This window comes from Anser brachyrhynchus, assembly GCF_964034855.1.
Source record: "Anser brachyrhynchus genome assembly, chromosome: 2".
NCBI classification, from domain to species: domain Eukaryota; kingdom Metazoa; phylum Chordata; class Aves; order Anseriformes; family Anatidae; genus Anser; species Anser brachyrhynchus.
This window is the reverse complement of record NC_137695.1, coordinates 139,766,100-139,785,837: the sequence shown is the minus strand read 5'-3', so window position 1 is coordinate 139,785,837 and position 19,738 is coordinate 139,766,100. Positions and strand designations below refer to the sequence as shown.

Below are 19,738 nucleotides of genomic sequence, written 5' to 3'. Positions count from 1 at the left end.
TCTTATAGTCTTACGTAGAAGATAGGTTTCCAGCTGCGCTATTTTTCTACTTCAAAGCTGGCGGCGGTACAAAGTTGCTCGCTTCCCCCCCAAATTCCCCTCTCGCTCCCAGTAACTGTGCTTGGTGTGCCGTGGCCCTTATGAGCCATGGGGCAGGCACACCTGGCCGGGGAGCACCTCACGGGCCCCTTTCTCCTTCTGGCATAGCTTTTGGATGCGCTCATTGAGGGCTGCTTGCCCCTCGGGTCTTTCAGAGTTAACCTGGCTCCCCTCCCAGCTCAATGACCGCTCTTTCGGCTGCTCCTCCCCGCCTCGCCAGCATCCCTCGGGGCTCTCTCCTCATTCCCTTCCTCGCACTTAAATCACGGGCCGATGGCGCTTATCGGGCCTCCTGAGGCACTGGTGCCCATTCCCACAGAGATGGGAACAAAGCGAGGGCTGGGAGCTCAGCTCCTGCCACTATCGCCTTAATTTCACGGACGGCACTTATCGGGCCTCCCGTGGCACTGGATCCTGTTCCCATTGCCACAAAGATGGGAACAAAGTGAGGGCTGGGAGCTCAACTCCTACCACAATCACTTTTATTTCACATTAGTAGCTACCACTGTCGGATGAGGTTTGGGAAGGCCAGGAGTCATATTTATTTTTTTAAATCTTTCTCCTCCAAAAGATTCTCCTCCCTTCGTGGAGAATCTTCACGGAGTGCCCCTACCAGGACACTCGACCCTGGCGTTTTCTCTTGCCAGATAACCTCCTTCTTGACAGGCGGGTTGTCACCAAGCCTCTCTGTCCTTCTCCCAGGTCACCATCCCAGGCGGCAGGGCAGGCTCCTCCTCTCCACCTCCTTCTCCACAAAGGCCCTTGGGGAGCACACGGGAGCCGGCTCCCGGCCCGGCAGAGGGGGGAGGCCGCCTCCCCGGCTCGGGGGGCTGCACGGAGCGGCCAGCCCCGCCGTCCCCCCGCAGCCTGCCCTCCCGCAGCCCGCCCTCCATCTTCCTCGCCCCGCTGCCGCCCCGCAGCCCGGGCACCCAAAATGGCCCTGGCGGCCCCGCCGGGCGGGCTGCGGCCGCATTCCTGCGCCTGCTGCCAGGCCGCCTCCCTGGACGCTGCCTTCCCCCCGCCACCCCAACGGGGCGTGAAAAAAAAAAATATATATATATATATATATATATAGGGGGAAAAAAAAGTGAATTTGGGGATTTTCCGCACCGAGCGCTGCACGAACCCGAGGGCGGCCGGGGGAAGGAGGCGGCTGCCCGTAGCTCCGTGTCGCCGTGTGCCGGGCTCGGCGCTTTTTGGTAGCCCCGACGGGAGGAAGGAGGAGAGGAGGAAGAGGAGGAGGAGGACGACGAGGAGGAGGAGGAGGAAGGTCGCGGCGAAGCAGGGCCGCGGGGCCTTCCCCACGCCGTCGGGGCGGCCCGGGGGGGCGCTCGCAGCTCGAGGCGGGCGGTGGGGAAGCCCAAAAAGTGGAAAAAAAAAATACAAGAAGTAAAGGAATAAAGCCCGAAGGGCCGCCCCGGGGGTGGGGGGGGGGGCAGCCGGCCGCGGCTCGCTGCCGGCCCGTGCCTGCGGCGGGGCAGGAGGGCACGGGGCGGCCGCGGCGAGCGGCGGGGCGCAGCGTGCCTGCTGCCATCACTTACTTGTCCGTCTCTTGTGACATGTTTGATCCAATGAACTCGCTCCCCTTTTCCTCGGTCTCCCCGGTGGAACTGGACTTTCAGGTCTGTGCAGGTAAAGGCGTGTGCGGCGTGTGAACGCACCGGGACGGCAGAACCAGAGCTACTGGTAATTCTGCTTTTTTTTTTTTTTTTTTTCTTTTCAGGTTGCTTTGCTCCCCCCCCTTAGCCTGGCCCGGCTCGGCCCGGCTGGGCTGGGCTGGCAGCCGAGGCAGGACCGGAGGAGCGCGCGCCCCCCCCCCCCTCCCCTCCACCTCCGCCCCCCCCCCGCCCGCCGCCGCCTCCCCCGCGCAGGTGGCGAGCGGCCGGGCCGGGCGCGCGCAGGTAACTTGGCCGAGCGGCGCCGGGCTGCGGGGCTAAAGGCGCGGGGCCGGGGGGGCGAGCCGCGAGCTGATTGGGCGGGGCGGCCGGGCAGGTGCGCTGCCATTGGCGGAGGCGCGCACAGGTAAAGGTGCCGCCGCGCGCCAGGTAGCGCGCCTCGCGCCGCCGGGCAGCCGCTGAGGGGAGAGGGAGGGAAGATGGCGGCGCTGAGGCGGCGGGCGGGCGGGAGGGAGGCCGTCGGAGGGGCGAGGCGGCCGTCGGGGCTCCCTCACGAGGCTCCATCACGAGGCAGCCGCCCCCGCCCCGCCGCCTCACGCGGCGCTGGGGCTCGCAGCGCCTCCCCGCCGTCGGGGGACGGCTCGGTGTTGGGTTTTTGTTTATTTGGTTTTCTTTTTTTTTTTTTTGGACGTGGAGCTTAGGTTGGGGCCGGCTGGGTTGGATGTTGGGGGGGCGTGGGAGTGCGGAGGGCGCGTTGTGGAGGGGAGCGGTGCTGTGAGGATCGGAGAGCTGGGGGCTGCGGGACTTGAGGGGTCTGCTTTGTCAGCCTGCAGAGAAGAGGAAAGTCAGCCTGGAGGGAAGAGGAAAGCCAGAACGAGGTGTTCCGCACAGCGGAGAAGTGGTTGGAGAGGACCCGGCCATCAAACTGACAGTCACCCACCCTCCTGTGCACCTTGCCTGGAGGGCTCGGTGCTGCCCTAGGACCAGGGTGTGCAGGCAGCAGCTTTCACCCGCTGGGGAAAGGAGAGGATGAGGGCCTCGAACCCAAGGGGTCACTTAGAGAAGAGGGAATAGAAAGCTAGCAGAGAGACTTCCATCTGCTCTCACCTGCTCTCAGTCTCCATTCCTCCACTGGAGGAAGGTCAGGACCCTACTCATTCTTCCTGCTACCATACTTAACCCCATTTGTTCCTTGAGACACCTTCCTATCCTAGGCATACCAACTTTATCTCTGCTGTGTATAGAGAAAGTAGACCAATATATTCACAACAAAGTTAACTTGCTGAATGATGCAAAGCCATGCGATTTATATTGTCCTAAGAGGAGGATCTTCTACCTTTGATTTCACCTGATGGGAATGTACTAGGAGGGATATTCACAGCAGTGAGTATCTGTATAACCAAATCTGTAGTTCTGCATGTGTGTCTCTAACCATGCAGTATTGCATTCTAGGGCCCTGATCTTCTGTCACCTACTGCTGCAGCTGAAATCAAGCTTGACTCTCTGAAGTCTTTGATGTTACAGGATCACAATCAGGCACAAATAACTGTTACTGTATCTCCGGCCTTATCTGTATTCACAGTAAATAACCAAATTAAGCCAGTTCAGAAGAGATCAGTTTAAGTCAGCTTAAGCGTAGCTCCGTGAAGGTTTCCATCGTATTTTTAACTAAACAGAATTAGAAAAATACTTCAGCTAGATTAATGACACTTTGATTGAGCACAAGATATTAGTTAGCCTTTCTCTTCCTCCGTTCATCAGTCACCGGAAAGAAACATTATCATGCAATCTGTGGATCCAATCAAAAGTTGCTAATGTGGCCTGAATTTTGAATAGCAAATACTGGTTTTAAACTTTTTGGTCTGTAGGCCGTTATTCATAACAATGCTTGCATAAATTGCTTTGTATAACACATTTTGGGGAAGCCGTGAGGCTTCATAAAACAAAGAAGAGAAACAGAGTAATTTATTCATTACAAATAAAGCAGTCGTTCTGAATACAGAATTACTACGTAGTCTTAAAACAAGTTGAGCCTCTCAGGCACATCAGTGTGAGATACTGAGAGTTGCCCTAGAGAAGCAGGGGGAATGCTGTAACAGTTTAAGTTAATGAAACCTCCCTGCTAAATGCAGAAATGATAACATTTCTTTCACAAATATTTGTTGTGCTGAAAGAAGCCTGAAAAGGTTACCTATTTGAGCACTGTCAATAGGATTAACCCCAACTCAGGTATCCGCTTTCTCTTTTTTAATGTTTTAACTATGAGAAGCATTTGGAAGTGGATTATTTTTATTATTTTTTTCCTGTATGAAATGTATAGCAAAAATGGGGGGAAGATCAGTGATGAGCACTTTTGAAAATGCCAGCCTCCCCAGGTAGAAATGCTGCTGATGTGTGATTTTACAGGAAAGAAAACGGCATTTGATGCTATCTGCCGTCTTGGACCAAACCCAGACTGTAACTCAAACTGAAATAGAGTTTGTTGTTCTAGTACTGGGTCAACTACAAAACCGTCTTTAGCAGCCCTCCCTCAGGAGAAGTTCTCGCAGAACGAGGTAGTCGGGAGGCTGAGCTCTGCTGCTCACCACCTGCAGAAGTGTTCCAAGGTCAAAGGTAGGGACAGAGTGGAAAATGCAGCAAGCAACGCTTGGCTGAGGCTGTTGGAGATGACAACTGTTATTTAGTTGGGACTTGCTTAGATGGAAAAATGGACCCTGAAAATTATTTTAACCAGGTTGCAGGCATTGGGCTCATCATTTTCTGGGCGAGCCTTGTGCTTCAGGCTGCAGACTGGAATCAAATTGTGAGCGCCGGAGTCCACCTCTAGCCGAGCAGGTCAAACAAGTCCTGCCTAATCCAGCCCGGTGCTCATTCTTCACGAGTTACAAGATTATTATAAACTAATCTGTTAGTCACTGAAAAATCATCTAATGTTATTTCTGGCCAGACCAGTCTTGCTTCCCGTAGAATAAAGGCTGCGTAGAGCAAAAATAAAGCGGTCGTGCAATGCATTATTGAACATATAGGACCCATCTTTGGAGTGTACAGGAACAACCTAAAATAGTAGATCGCTGGTTTTCATACTGTTTGCTTCTTTGCACAGCAACTGCTGGTTTTTTTGTGGCGTTGTTCTAAGGATTCAGTGTAGAATCCAACTGTCTACAGCTTCACCTCATGTTTACATTATTTGCTCCGTAGCATCAACGTTGTTTGGACTTGCCAGCACCGGGCAAAGGAAATGGAGTGTACAAATAAGGCTTAACTAGGCTTACTAATTGCACGAAGCAACTGAAATATCTTTCAGAAAACTATTAAAAGTCTCTGCGATAGAAGACGTTAGGGAGGTATTTATGTCAAAACAGTGCTGTAAAGTAGTTCGGCGAGAGCTGAGATGTTTGAAAACAAGGGGTTTCAGTAGGCAATGATTACCACATATTTTTATTTATATATTTCTGTGTCGCTGATGGCTGTTGATACAAAATGCACTCTGGCACAGTAAGTTCAAAGACAACCACCTACCTACGAATTCTGTGATACGTTTACTGTTAGTCCTTCCCATAGCCTTTCCTTTGTAGTCGTCTTCTGTGTGAAACTATATTTATTGGGATTTGCACAGACCTTGATCTTCAGCTGACTTCAATAAAGCCATCACATACATCAAAATAAATGGATTTTAGCCCTCCTGGACCCCAAATGGATTGCTGCTATGCTCTAATAATGAATTACGTTACGCTATTAACTTTTAAGAAAGCACTACCAAGTAACCAAGATCCTAATAACAGTTCGCTTTTAATGTTTCACAATAAAACTATGAAAGTGCTATCAGGATACTGTGATCAGTGGCGAGTACGTGCCGCCAGGAAACTGCCAGTTGTGCTCCCCGCACAGGTCAGCTGGGATCCCTGGAGCAACCTGGAGTTTCCAGATGCCTCCCTCCACATGGCGCGTGGCAGCAGCGCTTCAGCAGCACAGAGGACCGTGGAATATCAAGCATTTCCTGGCCACAAGGCAGGGCGTGGAGCTTTTTTTTTTTTTTTGTGGCATTTTCTATTTGAAATGCCGATTTGCATTTCTTTCAGAGCCCTCAAAGCAACGTGGAAACCTGTAAGAAAAAAGGGTGGGGGTTATTTATTTTTGGTTTGCTCATTATGAGTGTAGAGTTCGTGATTCTGAAAGATGTCAGAGTTGTAACGTTAATATCCATTATATCTGCAGCTCCGATCTTAGGTGATGTGGTTTCAACTTAAAAGAGGAAAAATCACTTTTAGTGATGCAAATAGCTCAGAGCCTGGCAATCCTTTTGGGATTGAGACACTGAGACAGCTAAGAAGGCAGCTAAGTCTGACACTAGATTGGAATATTAGGCTCATACTTGATTAATAGATGTTAAAGTACCAATCCATTTCATAAAGATTACTCACAGTTTTGGAACCGTTTCAGTAGCATTTAATACACACGGATAACTTTTCTGCAGATGCTTTGATCTCTCTGATAGTATTTTTTTAGTGATTCACCCAAGCATTTTGAAACAAGGGGAAAATACAGTTAGGTCACCTAATGACTGTAATTTTGCTTTTAGTGAAAAAGTGTAGTGTGAAAAAGAATAAGAAAGCATCTGTGAAAGACAACTTAATGTACTGTGGGATCTGGGACTCTGGAAATACCTTAATTAAACTGAAATCAAAGTTGTGTGATGTCATTATGGGCCAGAGCTGGAGAACCTAAATAACCTGATCTCTCTGTTAAGAGTGCGTCTCTCCGAGGGTTTGTCCAGCATCCCCTGTTAAGCAGCAACACCTTTGCAGCATCATAGAACAAATCTGCAAATCCATGGGCACATTTTGAGTAATCCTTAAATTCAGCTATTTTGGAGTAGAGGTGAGATAATGCTAGTTCACTTAGGTTGTGAATAGAATTTCAGAAGAAATTTGTTTTAATACCTATATATCATTTTGTTTAATTACTGGGACACTCATTTGTTGCGTTTTTTGTTGTTTTTTTTGTTTGTTTGTTTTTAGTCCTCAGTAGTAGTAGTTTCTAAACCAACATTTTTTCCCCAAATTAAAGTTGTAGGGTCTGCAGTGGGCGGTGGACTGGGACTGGAGGGCTCTCACTGGGGACCGGGAATGGCAGAGAATGCCTTGGCCACTGAGGCTCCCGCTCTCAGCTCTCATCAGTCAGTTCTTGAATCATTATGATTTACCAAGCATCACTCGAAAGGAATCCGAAATAGGTTTTCACATGTTGATCACTTCCCTGGGAGCTTCGTATGTCTCTGCATCAGCTGAGAGTTTTAAAAAAATGCAGAAGCTCCACAGGTCTGACAGCGCACCGCAAGAAGCAGCATTCTAAAAGCGATGAAGTCTCTTTTTGCTCTGACACCATGTCTTAAAATAGGTGCAAGTGTTCCAGCAGGCACACGGTGAAGGATGGCATATAAACAACTGATTGTTTGCTTTTCCCACACTCGAGTAAATTCAGTCCGGAGAATCCACCGAAACACTTTGCAGTCGGAGCAGCAGGAGTTGGGCAACAAAGCTTCGGATTCACGCAGAATCGATGTATTTTCTTCCTCCAAATAAGTCAATGCTGTAATCAAATAGCCCGGCACTTAAGGAATCACAGCAAATGGAAAAAAAGCTGCTTTCAGGGCTTGCTGAGGAGGAGGAGGGGCTGATAGCCCCAAGGCAGTTGCTCAGTTATCCTTGTGGCTGCCCTCAGGAGCAGGCAAATGTTATTCTACTTGAAGGGCAGAGGATAAAGGGAATTGTCTGGTGGCACAAAAGGAACCAGTGTCGGAGCCAAGAGATCTCTGCTGTGCCTTGTTCTGTGGAAAGGTCACGAGACCGTGTGTCTCTGCGCTTCTGTTTAAGCTTTGTCAGCCCCGTCTTAGTGCCTTTACAGGCAGGTGTAGCGGTGTCTCTTTCTAGTATTTGTTGTTGTTCCCTTTTGAAATGGAGGAGTACTTCAGAAGAAAGCATTCCAACCGACCTTGTTCATAAATATAAAGGCCGTATATAACATCACTCCATCAGCCTTTTGGGGCAATGTAGAATCAGAGCTTGCTGACATAACCCTTGGCCTTTCCTTTCGCCTGGGCTTGGCTCTTCAGTGCTCAGGAGCTTCAGGACCGCTTAGTCCGGGGCTTGGGGAAGACCCCGTTTCTAGCTCCCCTGCAACCGCGGACTCGGCCCGTCCTATCGGGCTCACCATCTCAGCGATACCGTGTTTATACAATGCACATGCCCTGCGTGCGCCTACAAGCCCGCTTTATCTCGGCTCAGTCTCTGCTGTGAAAGTAGATTTTTGCTGTTCCCCTGCCGCTGGGAGGACGTCGCTGAGAGCCCGGGACACGCGGTGACAGCCCTGCCTCGTCCTGCCACAGCCAGGCCCAGGAGTCGGGCTCGCAGGGCGTCTCCGTGGCTGCTGGCTCCAAGTTCCTTTGCACCTCGTTTTCCTTCTGCAGTATCGCTGTTACCCATGTGCATTATTGCACTGCCCAATCCAGTATTGATTTTTTCGTTTTTTTTTTTTTTTTTTTTTTAGCGCAGATCGGAGTTACGAGGTAGTCCCAGCTCCTTCAGCCGTGTCCCGTGGCTGTGGTGCGTGCTGCTTTATACCCTTACCTTTGTTTCTCTGAGCCCCTTGTTTGAGAGAAGGATCAGACAAAACATCCGTGTTTTCTCAATTCATTCAGGATGCAGAAACTTCTTGCCGTGCCGTGCCCTAGGCACTGTGTGTAACCAGGAGTTGCGCTGCACATTTTGCTTCCTTTATTCCAGCACAATAAACTGATTTACAACACCTGTGGTTTTTCTTTGCATTTTCCTTTCTTTTCCCTTTTCCCAAGTCGGTGGAAATCTTAGCTCCTTCCTAAGCAAAGTGAAAGTATTCGGCAGTGAAGAAGTTTTATGTGGCTTCAGCCACAGGGATGCTGAGTATTTGCTTGCCTCTATTTGACTAGAAAACAGAGTGCCTGGCGATGGCTGTTTGTTTACACGGAGTGTTTGGGTGTGAGGGGGAAAGCAGGCACATTTACATTTACATTTCTTTACTGCTTTTTTTCTCCAGCTCCCACACATGAGCAATAGCCCTGCAGGGTAGGGTGGGGGTGAGATATGTGTGTTGCTCTTTATTTCACTGTAAACTTCGCTCTGAGTGCTAGGACTTCTCGGGGGAAGATAAACCCTCTTTTACCATCCGTAGGGGTATAAATCACTCCTAATTAACACCATGGTTAAGCTGCCTGGGGTGGGAGGCGAAGAAATCCTATAGCTTGGCTGGCTCATTCCAGAGTGAACGAGGTGCAGGAGGACACAAAAGCTCAGGAAACCTGTACAAGAGGGAAGCCAAACTGACACCCTGCAGTCCCCTAGCCCCGAGCAGAGACTGTTTTGCTACCATGAAGTTGCTCAAGCTCTCACCGCCCAGGTACCCACTGCCAGAGTCAGTTCCTGACCTGTGGAGGTTTCAGAGGAGGTGCGCAAGGCAGACACGCGGAGGTAGGTGCAGCACCTCTCCGTTTTATACGTGAGGTTTTTGAGCAACTGACTTGCCAAAGGTTATGTGGGGAATCTCCGCAGAGCCAGGAATTTATTACCCCTTGCCCAGATCTCCAGCTGCTGCCAGAAGCAGACAAGTAGTTTGCTGAATGCTTCAGCCCGACTCCTGGAAAGTACTCCTGCATTCCCACTGAAACCAGTGAGTTCCCCAGTAGAGCATACATTTATTTTTAAACTCTACAGGCAGGGGTTGCATGTTTTGACAAACTAGCACCAGAGCATTGAGTGCCTTATAGATTCTTAGCCCCTGAAACACCGTCATGACTAACTGCTCTTTAAAGCTGCCACCGCACCGCAGCCGTCCGTGGGCTCCGAGGCAGTGCCCGAGTGCAAGATGCCTTTCTTGGTCTAGCCTTGTGCTATTTTAGCTTAAATCACCTGCAGAGATGACAGTAGAGTTTAAGGGGGGAGAACAATTCCGAATGAATTGTGCTCACAAAATAGACAAGCCACGTTTGTAATGTAGGATTTTAGACCCAGGTGCCTTCGTCTTGTCTTATCAGAGCCGATTGGTTTAGCTCCTGTGCAGCGTAGGTTGTAGTTAAACATTGCACTGATAACTCTAAGCTGGCATCGGTATTTACGCAGGACAACTGATGATGCAGCGTCGTAGCTGGCTTCAAGGACAGCTCTCGCCTTGGAACTCCTCGAGTGGAGTCCATCCTCACCAGCGTTTTATAACTCGTGATAAAATCTTTCTCAGTATTATTTGTCTCCTGTATGAAGTGCAGGTGGTGAGCACTGAGCTTGGCACCACAACACGGTGGAGCAGGAAGTAATCCCCTAGCGGGGATTTCCCTGATAGCCCCAAGGTCACTGCAATGAGCAGGCAGCAACTTGGGGAAAAGCAGCCTTTTTCAGGACGTCCCATCACCCTGGCTCTCCTGGGACCTTGTCTGTGAGAGGTGAGGTGTGAGAATGGCTTGATAACAGCATACTTCAACCCTTCATCTTGCAATGAAGTTGAACAAAGCACATTTTTGTGAGGGTCCTGACAGATAAAAGCATTCGAGTCACCATGGGTTGGCTTTGCCCACTGGAAGAATACGTGGCTGCCCAGAAGAGTTTTCCCTCCTTACTCTAGGTCATGCATTTCTGCCCTCTTGTGTCACAGCAGCAGCCTTGCTCTTTCCTCTTCCAGAAAACTGTTTTGTTTCTGGTTTTAGTAGAACTAGTTTTCAGGCAGGTGAGCAGGCTGGTTTGACCCCATTAAACTCCATTGCCAAACTGTGGGAGTGCTGGACACAACACAAGGAAGGGGATGGGGGTTGTAGGGCAGGCCCACCTCTTTTGGCAGTAAGTCAGTTTTAGTTTTGAGTTAAAGCAATTGAGAAAGTGCACGAGAAGCAGTCTTTTCTGTTTGAGATGAATAAAAGCCTTCCAGGTGTAAGCAAGGGGAATTAATTAGAGCATTTGCCCGGCCCAGTTCTTTTCCCGGAGTCTCACACGTGGCTGGCTCACGTGATAATCTCTTGGCTTCACAGAGACGGCATCACCAGCAGCTCTGCAGCGTGTTTCATGAGCCTCTCAGCGTCCTTCAGCAGCTGGAGTAGTGGTGGATGTCTGCAAGTGCAAGACAACCTCACAGCATCAGCATCACGGTAGTCACAGTGAACCTCCTGAATTCATGGAAGTCTGTTGAGAGTGCAGCTATCCAATGAAGAAGGTGTTTTCTAAGCCACAGGTGAAGTGGCCAACTTTCCTTCGAGAGGTGTGCGTATGGAAGGTGTTGTGTCTGGTTTTCAGACAGTACTATGAAAAATGTCAGTCATTCTAAGTTGTCCTTTGCACTGCATCACCCTTCTTTGCTTTGGAAGCGATTTCACAGCTGGCTAGCGCTCAGATTCTGTTAGCTGCAGACAGCAGATGCCTGGGGTTAAATTAGATGCTTTGGCCCTCCAAACCCAGCCTGGCAAGCTGTGGGGCAGGGAGGGGGGATTTCCCCTCTGTGCTGCTCCTGCTGGGTTCCAGAGCTTCCAGGGAGAGGGGAAGGGAGACGAAGGATATCTGAAAATCTTCAGTGTAAACAAGGCCAATTATACAGACATCAATTACCCCAGTGTAAACAACCAATCGCACTATAATGGAGAGAGCCTTTTGAGCCTGGGGAGAGAGCTTTGAAGTGCCTCTGCTCAGAGATTTCCCGTTAATGCAGGGAATTGCACCAGCAGCAGCCCTTGGCTGCGCTGAGTGCAGGTTGGTGGGCTGGGAGGTGGTGGATGTCCTCCATGCGACAAAACAGCAGTTAAAATTCCAGCAGCAATGCGGCAGTAGCCGGTGGCAACCTGGCCGTGTGCTTGCCCCCATCACCCAACGCATATGGATGGTGGTGGTGTGAAGGGAAGGGATTTTGGGGTACATAAATGCGTACTCATTGCCTTTGTGTCCAGGAACTGCTTGGCCTGCACTTCACTGACTGGTCATACACCCAGTAGGTCTGTAGCCTCCTCTGACTTTAGGTCTCTCTAAGCGCCTAGTGTGATTTTCTCCCTCAAAACATACTGCTTGTTCAGGCCTGACTGTGTGGCAGACGGAGTCCTCTAAGCATCTCTTTATTTTTGGCGAGCTGTGGATCAGGCCCCACAGGCCTGCAGGTGAATCCTGCAGCCTGTGTAACGCCAAGGGCTGCAGCAGGCTCCCTGGCCCTGGTCTCCAGTTCTAGGAGAGGAGTCGAACACAAGGATTTCTTTGCAGGCTCTTCTCCCCATGCCACATGCCTGCTCCTCCCTTAAAATTCCCCTAAGATTTGCTGTGTACAGCCCCCGTCCAGCCTGAGATCGAGGTGCAGGCCTTGCCCCCCTATCCGTGCAGTCTCCTCCTGCTAGACATCACATACCAGGACAGGAGTTTCTCACGTTTCCCCTACATGTGCCGAAGTGAATTCCAGTTTTGTAGCAGTGCCTGCCTGATTCTTGCATTTTCCGTGGAAGAATACCAGTAAAGTCATACCCAGGTTAACATTAAATGCGTCTGACTCTCAGCTGGGAAGAGGATTATGGCAATTTAGGCTAATAGCTGCCAAATAATAGACAGGCAGATACTCTTAAATTGGTTTAATTTATGTTGGCTGGCCCTGACAATTGGAAGAAAAGATAAATATACACAAAGCTCGGGGTGTTATGATGCTAATTGAAAAGTCACCAAAGGAAGCCTTCATGGTGTGTGGGAACCTTGGTGCACGGGATTAGTGGCTAATTAGCGGCTAGGAGCTTGCGTGCATGCCTCCCAGCTGTCTCACACCGAGCACCTTGGCCCATGCAGTCGATTCTTGCCCTTGATACAAGCATTAAAGCCAGGGCTGTGGGCAGCAGGCAGCGTGGAGATGGAAAGATACAAATCGTGTCAGCACCGTAGCAGGCTCTCCTAACACACACAGAAGCATTTGCTGCGTCCTGAGCCACAGCAAACATACAGGCATTTGAGACCTGAGCTCGTTTTTTGTTTTTTTTTTCTCTTTTTAACAAGTGCACAAACCCTGTTATCTTACTTTCTGCCTCTTTCATGTCAGGTTTGCAGCAGATGACAGAACACGCTCCAGAGGCCCTAAGCCTCAAACCCTGCTCCAGACTCCAAAGTGAATGCACACAGGCAGCGGCAGCCCCTTCTTTGCATTGTGTTGTAGAACCACGACATTTAAAAAATATTTCATCTGTCTGTCAGTGCCTCAGTATTTCTTTCTCAAGCTTTTTGCTGGTATAAGAATCAGAGATTTTTTAATTAATACCCTCGTGTTATATGAATCCAAGAGCTTGGCATCTGGAAAACAGAGAGACATACAAAATGGTAGGAACTGGTGTCATTGATGCATCACTGACACCACTGAACTAATCAGGGCTTGTTTAATTAGGAGCACATCTATTTTGCCCAATTGTTTTCCATTCATATGTGGGAATCCCTCATATATTTTTTCATTTTAGAAGGCTGTTTTGTAACTCTGAAGAGTTACATGTTTTCTTCGTGTCCCCACGTTTAGTTTTTCAAACCTGAAACAAGTGCAAACACAGCTTTAAACTGTTACACACCCTCTCAATTAAATTAACCAATATTAAACCTCACAAAGGCATCAAGTAGCAATACCAGCAAGTTTCCATTGCGATCATTAGAGAAGCTCCAAAGCTTTCTTTCCATGTTACCAGCTCTCTGAGTAATGCAGTTTTGCGCAAGCTGGAGCCAGAAGTGGGATAAAATAAGGAGCCTGTGCTCATGGGCAGTGTCCTGTGGTGGGTGAGCTGGTGGTTGTGGAGTCAGCTTTTTGGGCAATCAGCAGGTGGGCGTTTGTCATCTGGTTTCCTCAACCCTCCAGACAACCAACCCTCTTCTCCAGCTGCTGAGAAAAAGCTGAATCACCCATGATATCCCCAGTAAGAGCTGATTACAAAGAGGACGTCCTTCTTATAGCAGCTATGTTGTTGTAAAAGTGATGATACGGGAAGAGGTAAGGTTTGCAGGCAGAGCTAGTAGCTTATTTGATCGCTTACGTGGTTGGGAAAAGTTAACAGACTTTCAGGTGTAGTTCTTCAACAGGCCTGAAAGAGAAACCTCGAACTTTGAGCTATTCTGGCCCCCCCTCAAAAATCCTGTCGGGAGAATAGACACCACAGCCCCAGACAGCGAGCTCTGCCGGGGATAAAACCAGCTGCCAGGGCGGCTCCAAGAACCCAGGTACTCCAGGAATCTTAACAGCCTATGTGGAGCAACAGATTCCTGAAACCTTCAGTAAATGTTTGTCAAAATGGGAATGCGAGAGACATGGAAAATCAACATTTTCTGGCCACATTATTTCCAACTGGTTTTAAGAGGGTATTAATAATACAGCTTTTCACACAATCGCTTTTAAACAGGCTTGCTTTGTATCAGCCATCTTTTAAAATACCTTCCCTTTTAAGCAAAGTACCCATGGGTACCATTAGCGATGGTTTCAGGTGCTACTGGACAGCAGTACTGAGACACCGAGTGGAAGCTGGTCGGTGCGGTGACTGATGCAGAGTGGGAAGTCGGTGACAGCACTGCGGGCTGAAAGATACTCCAGGCTGGAGCCCGGCAAGGAGCTAGGAGCGTGTGAGTCCTCTGTTTAATCTCACTGGGTCGAAAAGACGGGGGAATCCCAAATCAATCAGCTGAACAGAGCTCGCAAAGGGACCTCCATTTGTTTGAGCAGCATTTGGGGGAAGTCTTAAGAGGATTCTCCCCCAGGGCAGGGACTTCTCTTTTGTGTTTGTCCCTCCTATAAAGAAACTTAGTGAACTCTTCCACCACCTGCCACTCACGGTCCTCAACAGGCAGGTCTGGAAAGGCCTGGCAACCTCCTGGAGACCATTGCTTCTTTCATCGTCTTGCAGGACATCCTATCTCTTACACTGTTTTCTTTACAACAGAGAGAAGAAAAAGAAGGAAGGAACTGCAGAGAAGAAAGTGCAGAAGAGTTTCTAATTCCTGTAGGAATCTGTGCCTGACACATTGGGTCTGCAGGAGCCCAAAGCTCTGCTCAGCCCCATGAAACCTGGTTGCTTAAGTGCCAGGATCCCTTCTGAGTGAATCCCTCACCATTTAGAGAAGGTGCTGGACTGAGTTGTGCAAGTACATCTGTTCTCAGGTCAGTCAAAAAAAAAATATATATATATGTAATATATGTATAAGTTTAAAGCATTAGCCTGTTCCAAAAAAAAATATGCGAAACCTCAGTCTGAAGCTTCTGTTGAACTGAAAAATAAATATATAAATGCTTTTTCAAATAAGGTTTTTTTTGGTATAGCTTTATAAATGGGAGTTATAAATAAAGCCCAATTAATTTTCCAGTGGTCTAACAGCTGCTTTCACTGGGTCACTTCCAAAATAAAATTCACCTGTAGTCTGAGGTGACACCTGGGAGATCCACAGAAGTCTGGTTTAATTGGGGTAAAGCCGAGGTGAGAGGCGGGTCAAAATCAGGCTCACCATGGAAGCTATCCACAGCCCTTGTGGAGAGAGATTACCATCGTGCTGGGGAGATCATGTTTCTGTTATGACCAAAACCAACTGGTTTGTGCCATTCACTCTCCCCTCTTTGTTTATTAGGGTGTCTCTGACAGCTGGGGGACTCGTCGTGACACAGGGTGAGCCGTGGTGAGACTGAATCATGGTACTGAAGGAGAAGTGTCATCGGGTCGTGCCATGCGCCGTGAGGATGTGTGGGGACCACGGCCCAGGGCACAGAGAGCTTACAGCCCAACCTTGTAGGATGGAGGGTCACAGAAAAGTTGGGACTTAATTTTTAGTGTGATTTATAGCTGTATTTTTGGGGCGGAATTCACTTTTTATGTTTGCATTTTGATGTAGAAGCATACAAAATATTTCAGATGTTACCGTAAGAGCAAGCAGCCTTTCTGTGAGTGCTTCTGCAGGGGAAAGTCTGTTCTGTGAAATTAGCCAGGGGGACAGAGCTTTGTGGTGGTGGAGCAGCTTGGTCTGAGCCTTTTTTCCCCAGGAAAAACTGATAAAGTTAAATCCTGCCATCTTTACAGGCTCTCTGGGCGACAGCAACAGGCTGCTGCCTCTGCCTGTGTGCAGAGAGCCTCCCGCTACGCGAGCTGATCCTGCCACGCTCGGCGGAGCAAGTCTGAACTGGGCGAAATGAGCAGGAAATGCCAGTTTCCAGCCCTCCCACATGGCCCCCGGCTACTTTGCACGCTAACTTTTCCAGCCTCCGGAGTTTTTACAGATTAATCCCTCACCGTCCCCACACCGATTTTGGATCGGCGCGGCGCTGCTGCAGTGTTGGGAAGCTCGTGTGATTTTGGAAATGTTTGCTGCACCGTGTTTATTGGTCTGCCTGCTCCTCTCTCCCCTTTTTGGTAATCCTCCGCTCTCCTGCAGGTATCAACACGTACAGGAAAGCTTCGTCACAACAAATAATAGCCAAACACGCCACTTTTTTTTTTTTTCCATCCGTCGAAAATACCATCGTGCTTTCAGATCAGTCCCGGCGAAAACCGTCGGTGGGGCTGCAAAGAGGTGAAAGGTTTGCGAGTGTAGGATTTTGTGGAAATATATACTTGTTTGGACTTGGCCCAAGAGCTTCGTTTACCCGCTTGACAGGTAACAATTAGCGAGCAATAGCTCTGCTGGCTGGAATGCAGCTGCAAGGGCCAGCAGGCGCTGGGTTACCGGGTGGGCAGGTGTGGGTGCAGCGCCCAGATAGGTATGTGCATGCACAACATTCCTGGGAATCAGCTTTCCCCTAAAGATGCAGCGATGACTGCAGGGCACAAAAGGGCTGGGCTTAGCCCGGGCTCAAAGACGGTGAGCTGTTTGCAAGGTAAAGGAGTAAAGTAAACAGCGGGAGAGAAGACAAGCTGAGGAAAAGGCTGAGAAGCAGCTGCCCCCCCCCTCCCCCCTTTTATTTTTCCATCGAGAGGAGAGTTTTGATTCTTTCTCAAAAAATGAGAATGTCATGGGAGATAAAAAAGGAGGGAAAAGATGAGATAGGGTAGAGTTGATTTGAGGAAAAGTGCGTGCCTGTCTAAAAGTTACATGACCAGGTGGCCAGCATGGCTCAGGTGCTGCCGAAGGATTGGTCTGCAGGGGTTTCGTGCACTGCTCCCCAGCACTGGCACAATGGCTTATAGCAGACCTGAGAAGCTCACTTGGCATGGTATAAATGTGAAATGGGGAAACCATACATCAGTTGGCTTAGAAACACTTAAACAACTTGTGTGCTCAGCCCTCAGCTCTGCCCTTAGCATGAATCCAGGCGCTGATGAGTTTATCGAATAAAAGCACTTCGTGAAAACCAGCCCCATCCCCACCTCCTGCCAGCACCCTGCATCAGCCCCTCCGATAGTCCAGTCCCCAGAGGGAACCCGTGGGATAACTTATGTGGACTGTCAGGGAATTTGCAGGTGTTTTTAAAATGTTTGATATTTCTTCCTCACGGCAAGTAACCTTCTGTTTTAGGAACAAAATCATTTACTGATTCTTTTCATATTTTGTTTTCATATTTTTGTTCCCCTTTGTGAACAGGCTTTTGCATTTGTGCATTTTCACTTGCATGTTTCATGCTTGACAAGCAAGCTATTGTGTGGCTGGAGAAGCCACATCCTCTTTCCTGCTCTCTGTAGTTTCACCTGTAGACTTAGAATAGTGCGTCCCATCTTCTTAACCACGAGAGACAGATGATAAGTACTGTTAGTTATGTACACATATGTCATTATAAATCTCTATTTATTCATAAATCTCTGTTCATATCACACCGTAATTCACTGTAACCATATTTCACTAAAATGACAAAGTATTTTTTTTATTTTTAATAAAAATAATGTATTTTTTATTTATAAATGTCTTCCCTGGCTGAAAGGACTTGATTCTTGGTCTACTGATTGATGTCATTCGAGGAAGAAGAAGTCCAAGCACAATTAGAGGCGATTTTCCTTGATCTTAAAGGACTCAGCATTACTTTGAGCCATAAAACACTATTTGTACACTGTTATTTACTCTGATCTTCATTAAGAGGGACTCTCTTTGCTCAACAGTGTATGGGCTAATATGTGGTCATTAAGCCTGATGACTAGCTGACCCTATAGCAAGGTCTGTACTGCTCCTCACAAGCTCCAAGCAGGCTACAAGCAGCCACCATAGGAGCATGGAGACATCTGTGCTCTGTGGACCAACGCTGCTGTCCTGTGGCCAATTCCCTCGCCCTTGCCAAGACCCCGGTGGTGGGGCTGGATGGAGAAGCCGCAGGGACCTGCCAGTGGGCAGAGCTGGTGGCATCCCCGCTCTGCTCCCAGCCCCTGAAATCCCCTCCCTGGGCAGAGATGGGAAGGGGGCAATGTCAAAAGAGGAGTATGGAGTAAAGACCATCCAACCACGTACGCACATAGCAATAACGTAAGTGAAGAGTTTGAACTCCACCGTTTGAACTCCTGTACACTTTTGACCTCCATAATGTTATGTGTTTTTTTTTGTTTGTTTGTTTTTAGAATAGAACAGAAGTTGGGAGGGACCTACCAAAGATCATCAAGTCCAACTGCCTGACCACTTCAGGCCTAACCAAAAGTTAAAGCATGTTATTAAGGGCACCATCCAAACGCCTCTTGAACACTGGCAGGCACGGGGCATCAACCACTTCCCTAGGAGGTCTGTCCCAGTGTTTGACCACCCCCACGGTAAAGAAACTTCTCCTAATGTCCAGTCTCAACCTCCCCTGCTCTCTTGTCACTTCCCAGGGAGCAGAGGCCGGCACCTCGCTCTGTGTCTCCTCCCTCCTCAGGAGGCTGCAAAGAGCTGTGAGGTCGCCTCTCGGCCTCCTCATCTCCAGACCAGACAGCCCAGTGTCTGTTTCAACCTCGTAAGGTTTCCCATCACCTCCCCATCAGATAGGAGGACAGGACCTGCATGCAGTGTTGGAGCCCCAGGGCTCTCCAGACCAGTTACACCAGCGGTGTAACAGTGCTCTCTGCTTCTTACATTCCTGGCATTGCTTTTGCCCGGCCGCACGCAGGAGCAACACTTTCATCACGGTCTTCATGGTGGTGATCACGCTGCCTCGTCATGGCAGAAGAGGAATGAAAAGCTCTACCAGCAGCAGCCTTCTGAGAGAGTTTTCCTTCACCCTCCACTTCCGTAAACGCTTTCTGTGAGCATGAGGGATTTAATCTTTCCATTCGGTTGCTGCTGCTTTCTGCTATATCAGCACGGCCGCCAGAGCCGTTGTAAACATTTCGAGTGGCGTCAATGAAAGGTGACTCAGGAACAAACGTGATATGAGGAATTTGGAAAGGCTGGAAGACTAGCCAGTGTACCAAACGCTTTTCTAAATGGACACTGAAGGGATGAAGCTATGGAAGGGATGGTCTGGGAGGCACCTTCCCACTGCAGCTGTGCAGTCACAGTGAGTAAATGTGCCTTTGGGAGTGCACAGTGTTTTGAAGGGGCATCGTGCCACCAGTGAACGAAGCTTACAGTGACTGACCACTGCTAATTAAAAAGCAGGATGACTCCACCTGCTATTTGGGTTCTGCACAGAAGGCTGGCACTACTTTGGGGTGAATATGGGGACTCTGGAGTAGATGACGAGGGCTCTTTTGTTCACTGGTAACTACCAATAAAGAATCCACCAGATAAAGCGAATCATAAATGGCATTTTAAATAGTCCCTCACCCCAGGAAAGCAAATTCTAGAAGAGCAGTGTGGAAAAAGGACCGACCCAAAGGAATTCACCGCCACAGGTCATTCGCCAGCAGCACCACGCTACGTCAGGAGGAACAGAAAACACATGACCCGGCTCCGTGAAGTGTTTGTGGAGCTTTTGTCACCATAGTACCGAGTCACCAAACACAGAGAGGTCCCTCCCATGGCTCGTAACCCAACACGCAGTGGCTGTCGCTGGTTTCTGCGGTCCTTCTCAGTCTGCCCGGCGTGTGACAGCTGAACGGGGCAATGCCGGGCGCGTACGGGCCTCTCCCTCCGCACAGCACGCTGCCA

The 19,738-nt window shown here is 49.1% G+C and overlaps 1 protein-coding gene and 1 long non-coding RNA gene across 7 annotated transcripts in view; one reads left to right on the top strand and one right to left on the bottom strand.

Moving 5' to 3' along the window:
• The window catches only part of GRHL2 (grainyhead like transcription factor 2), a 62,199-nt gene extending 60,321 nt beyond the window's left edge, over positions 1-1,878 (bottom strand). For all 4 annotated transcript variants that reach the window (XM_080583189.1, XM_080583191.1, XM_080583190.1 and 1 more), the window contains exon 1: positions 1,641-1,878. In XM_080583189.1, coding sequence (XP_080439315.1) covers positions 1,641-1,660 — 20 coding nt within the window. In that variant the 5' untranslated portion in view covers positions 1,661-1,878. The remainder of the gene's footprint in view (positions 1-1,640) is intronic.
• Positions 1,879-1,908: 30 nt separating this feature from the next.
• Positions 1,909-17,838, top strand: LOC308191128. 3 transcript variants are annotated; one of them, XR_013947728.1, is made up of 6 exons: positions 1,909-2,000; positions 2,542-10,182; positions 10,762-13,712; positions 14,200-14,335; positions 14,653-14,870; positions 15,332-17,838. It is a non-coding gene; the product is annotated as an uncharacterized lncRNA (long non-coding RNA). The 3 variants fall into 3 exon arrangements; XR_013947729.1 differs by lacking the exon at positions 14,200-14,335 and having other exon boundaries at positions 10,762-10,961; positions 15,332-17,836; XR_013947730.1 differs by lacking the exon at positions 14,200-14,335 and having other exon boundaries at positions 10,762-10,988; positions 15,332-17,836.
• Positions 17,839-19,738: the final 1,900 nt, after the last annotated feature.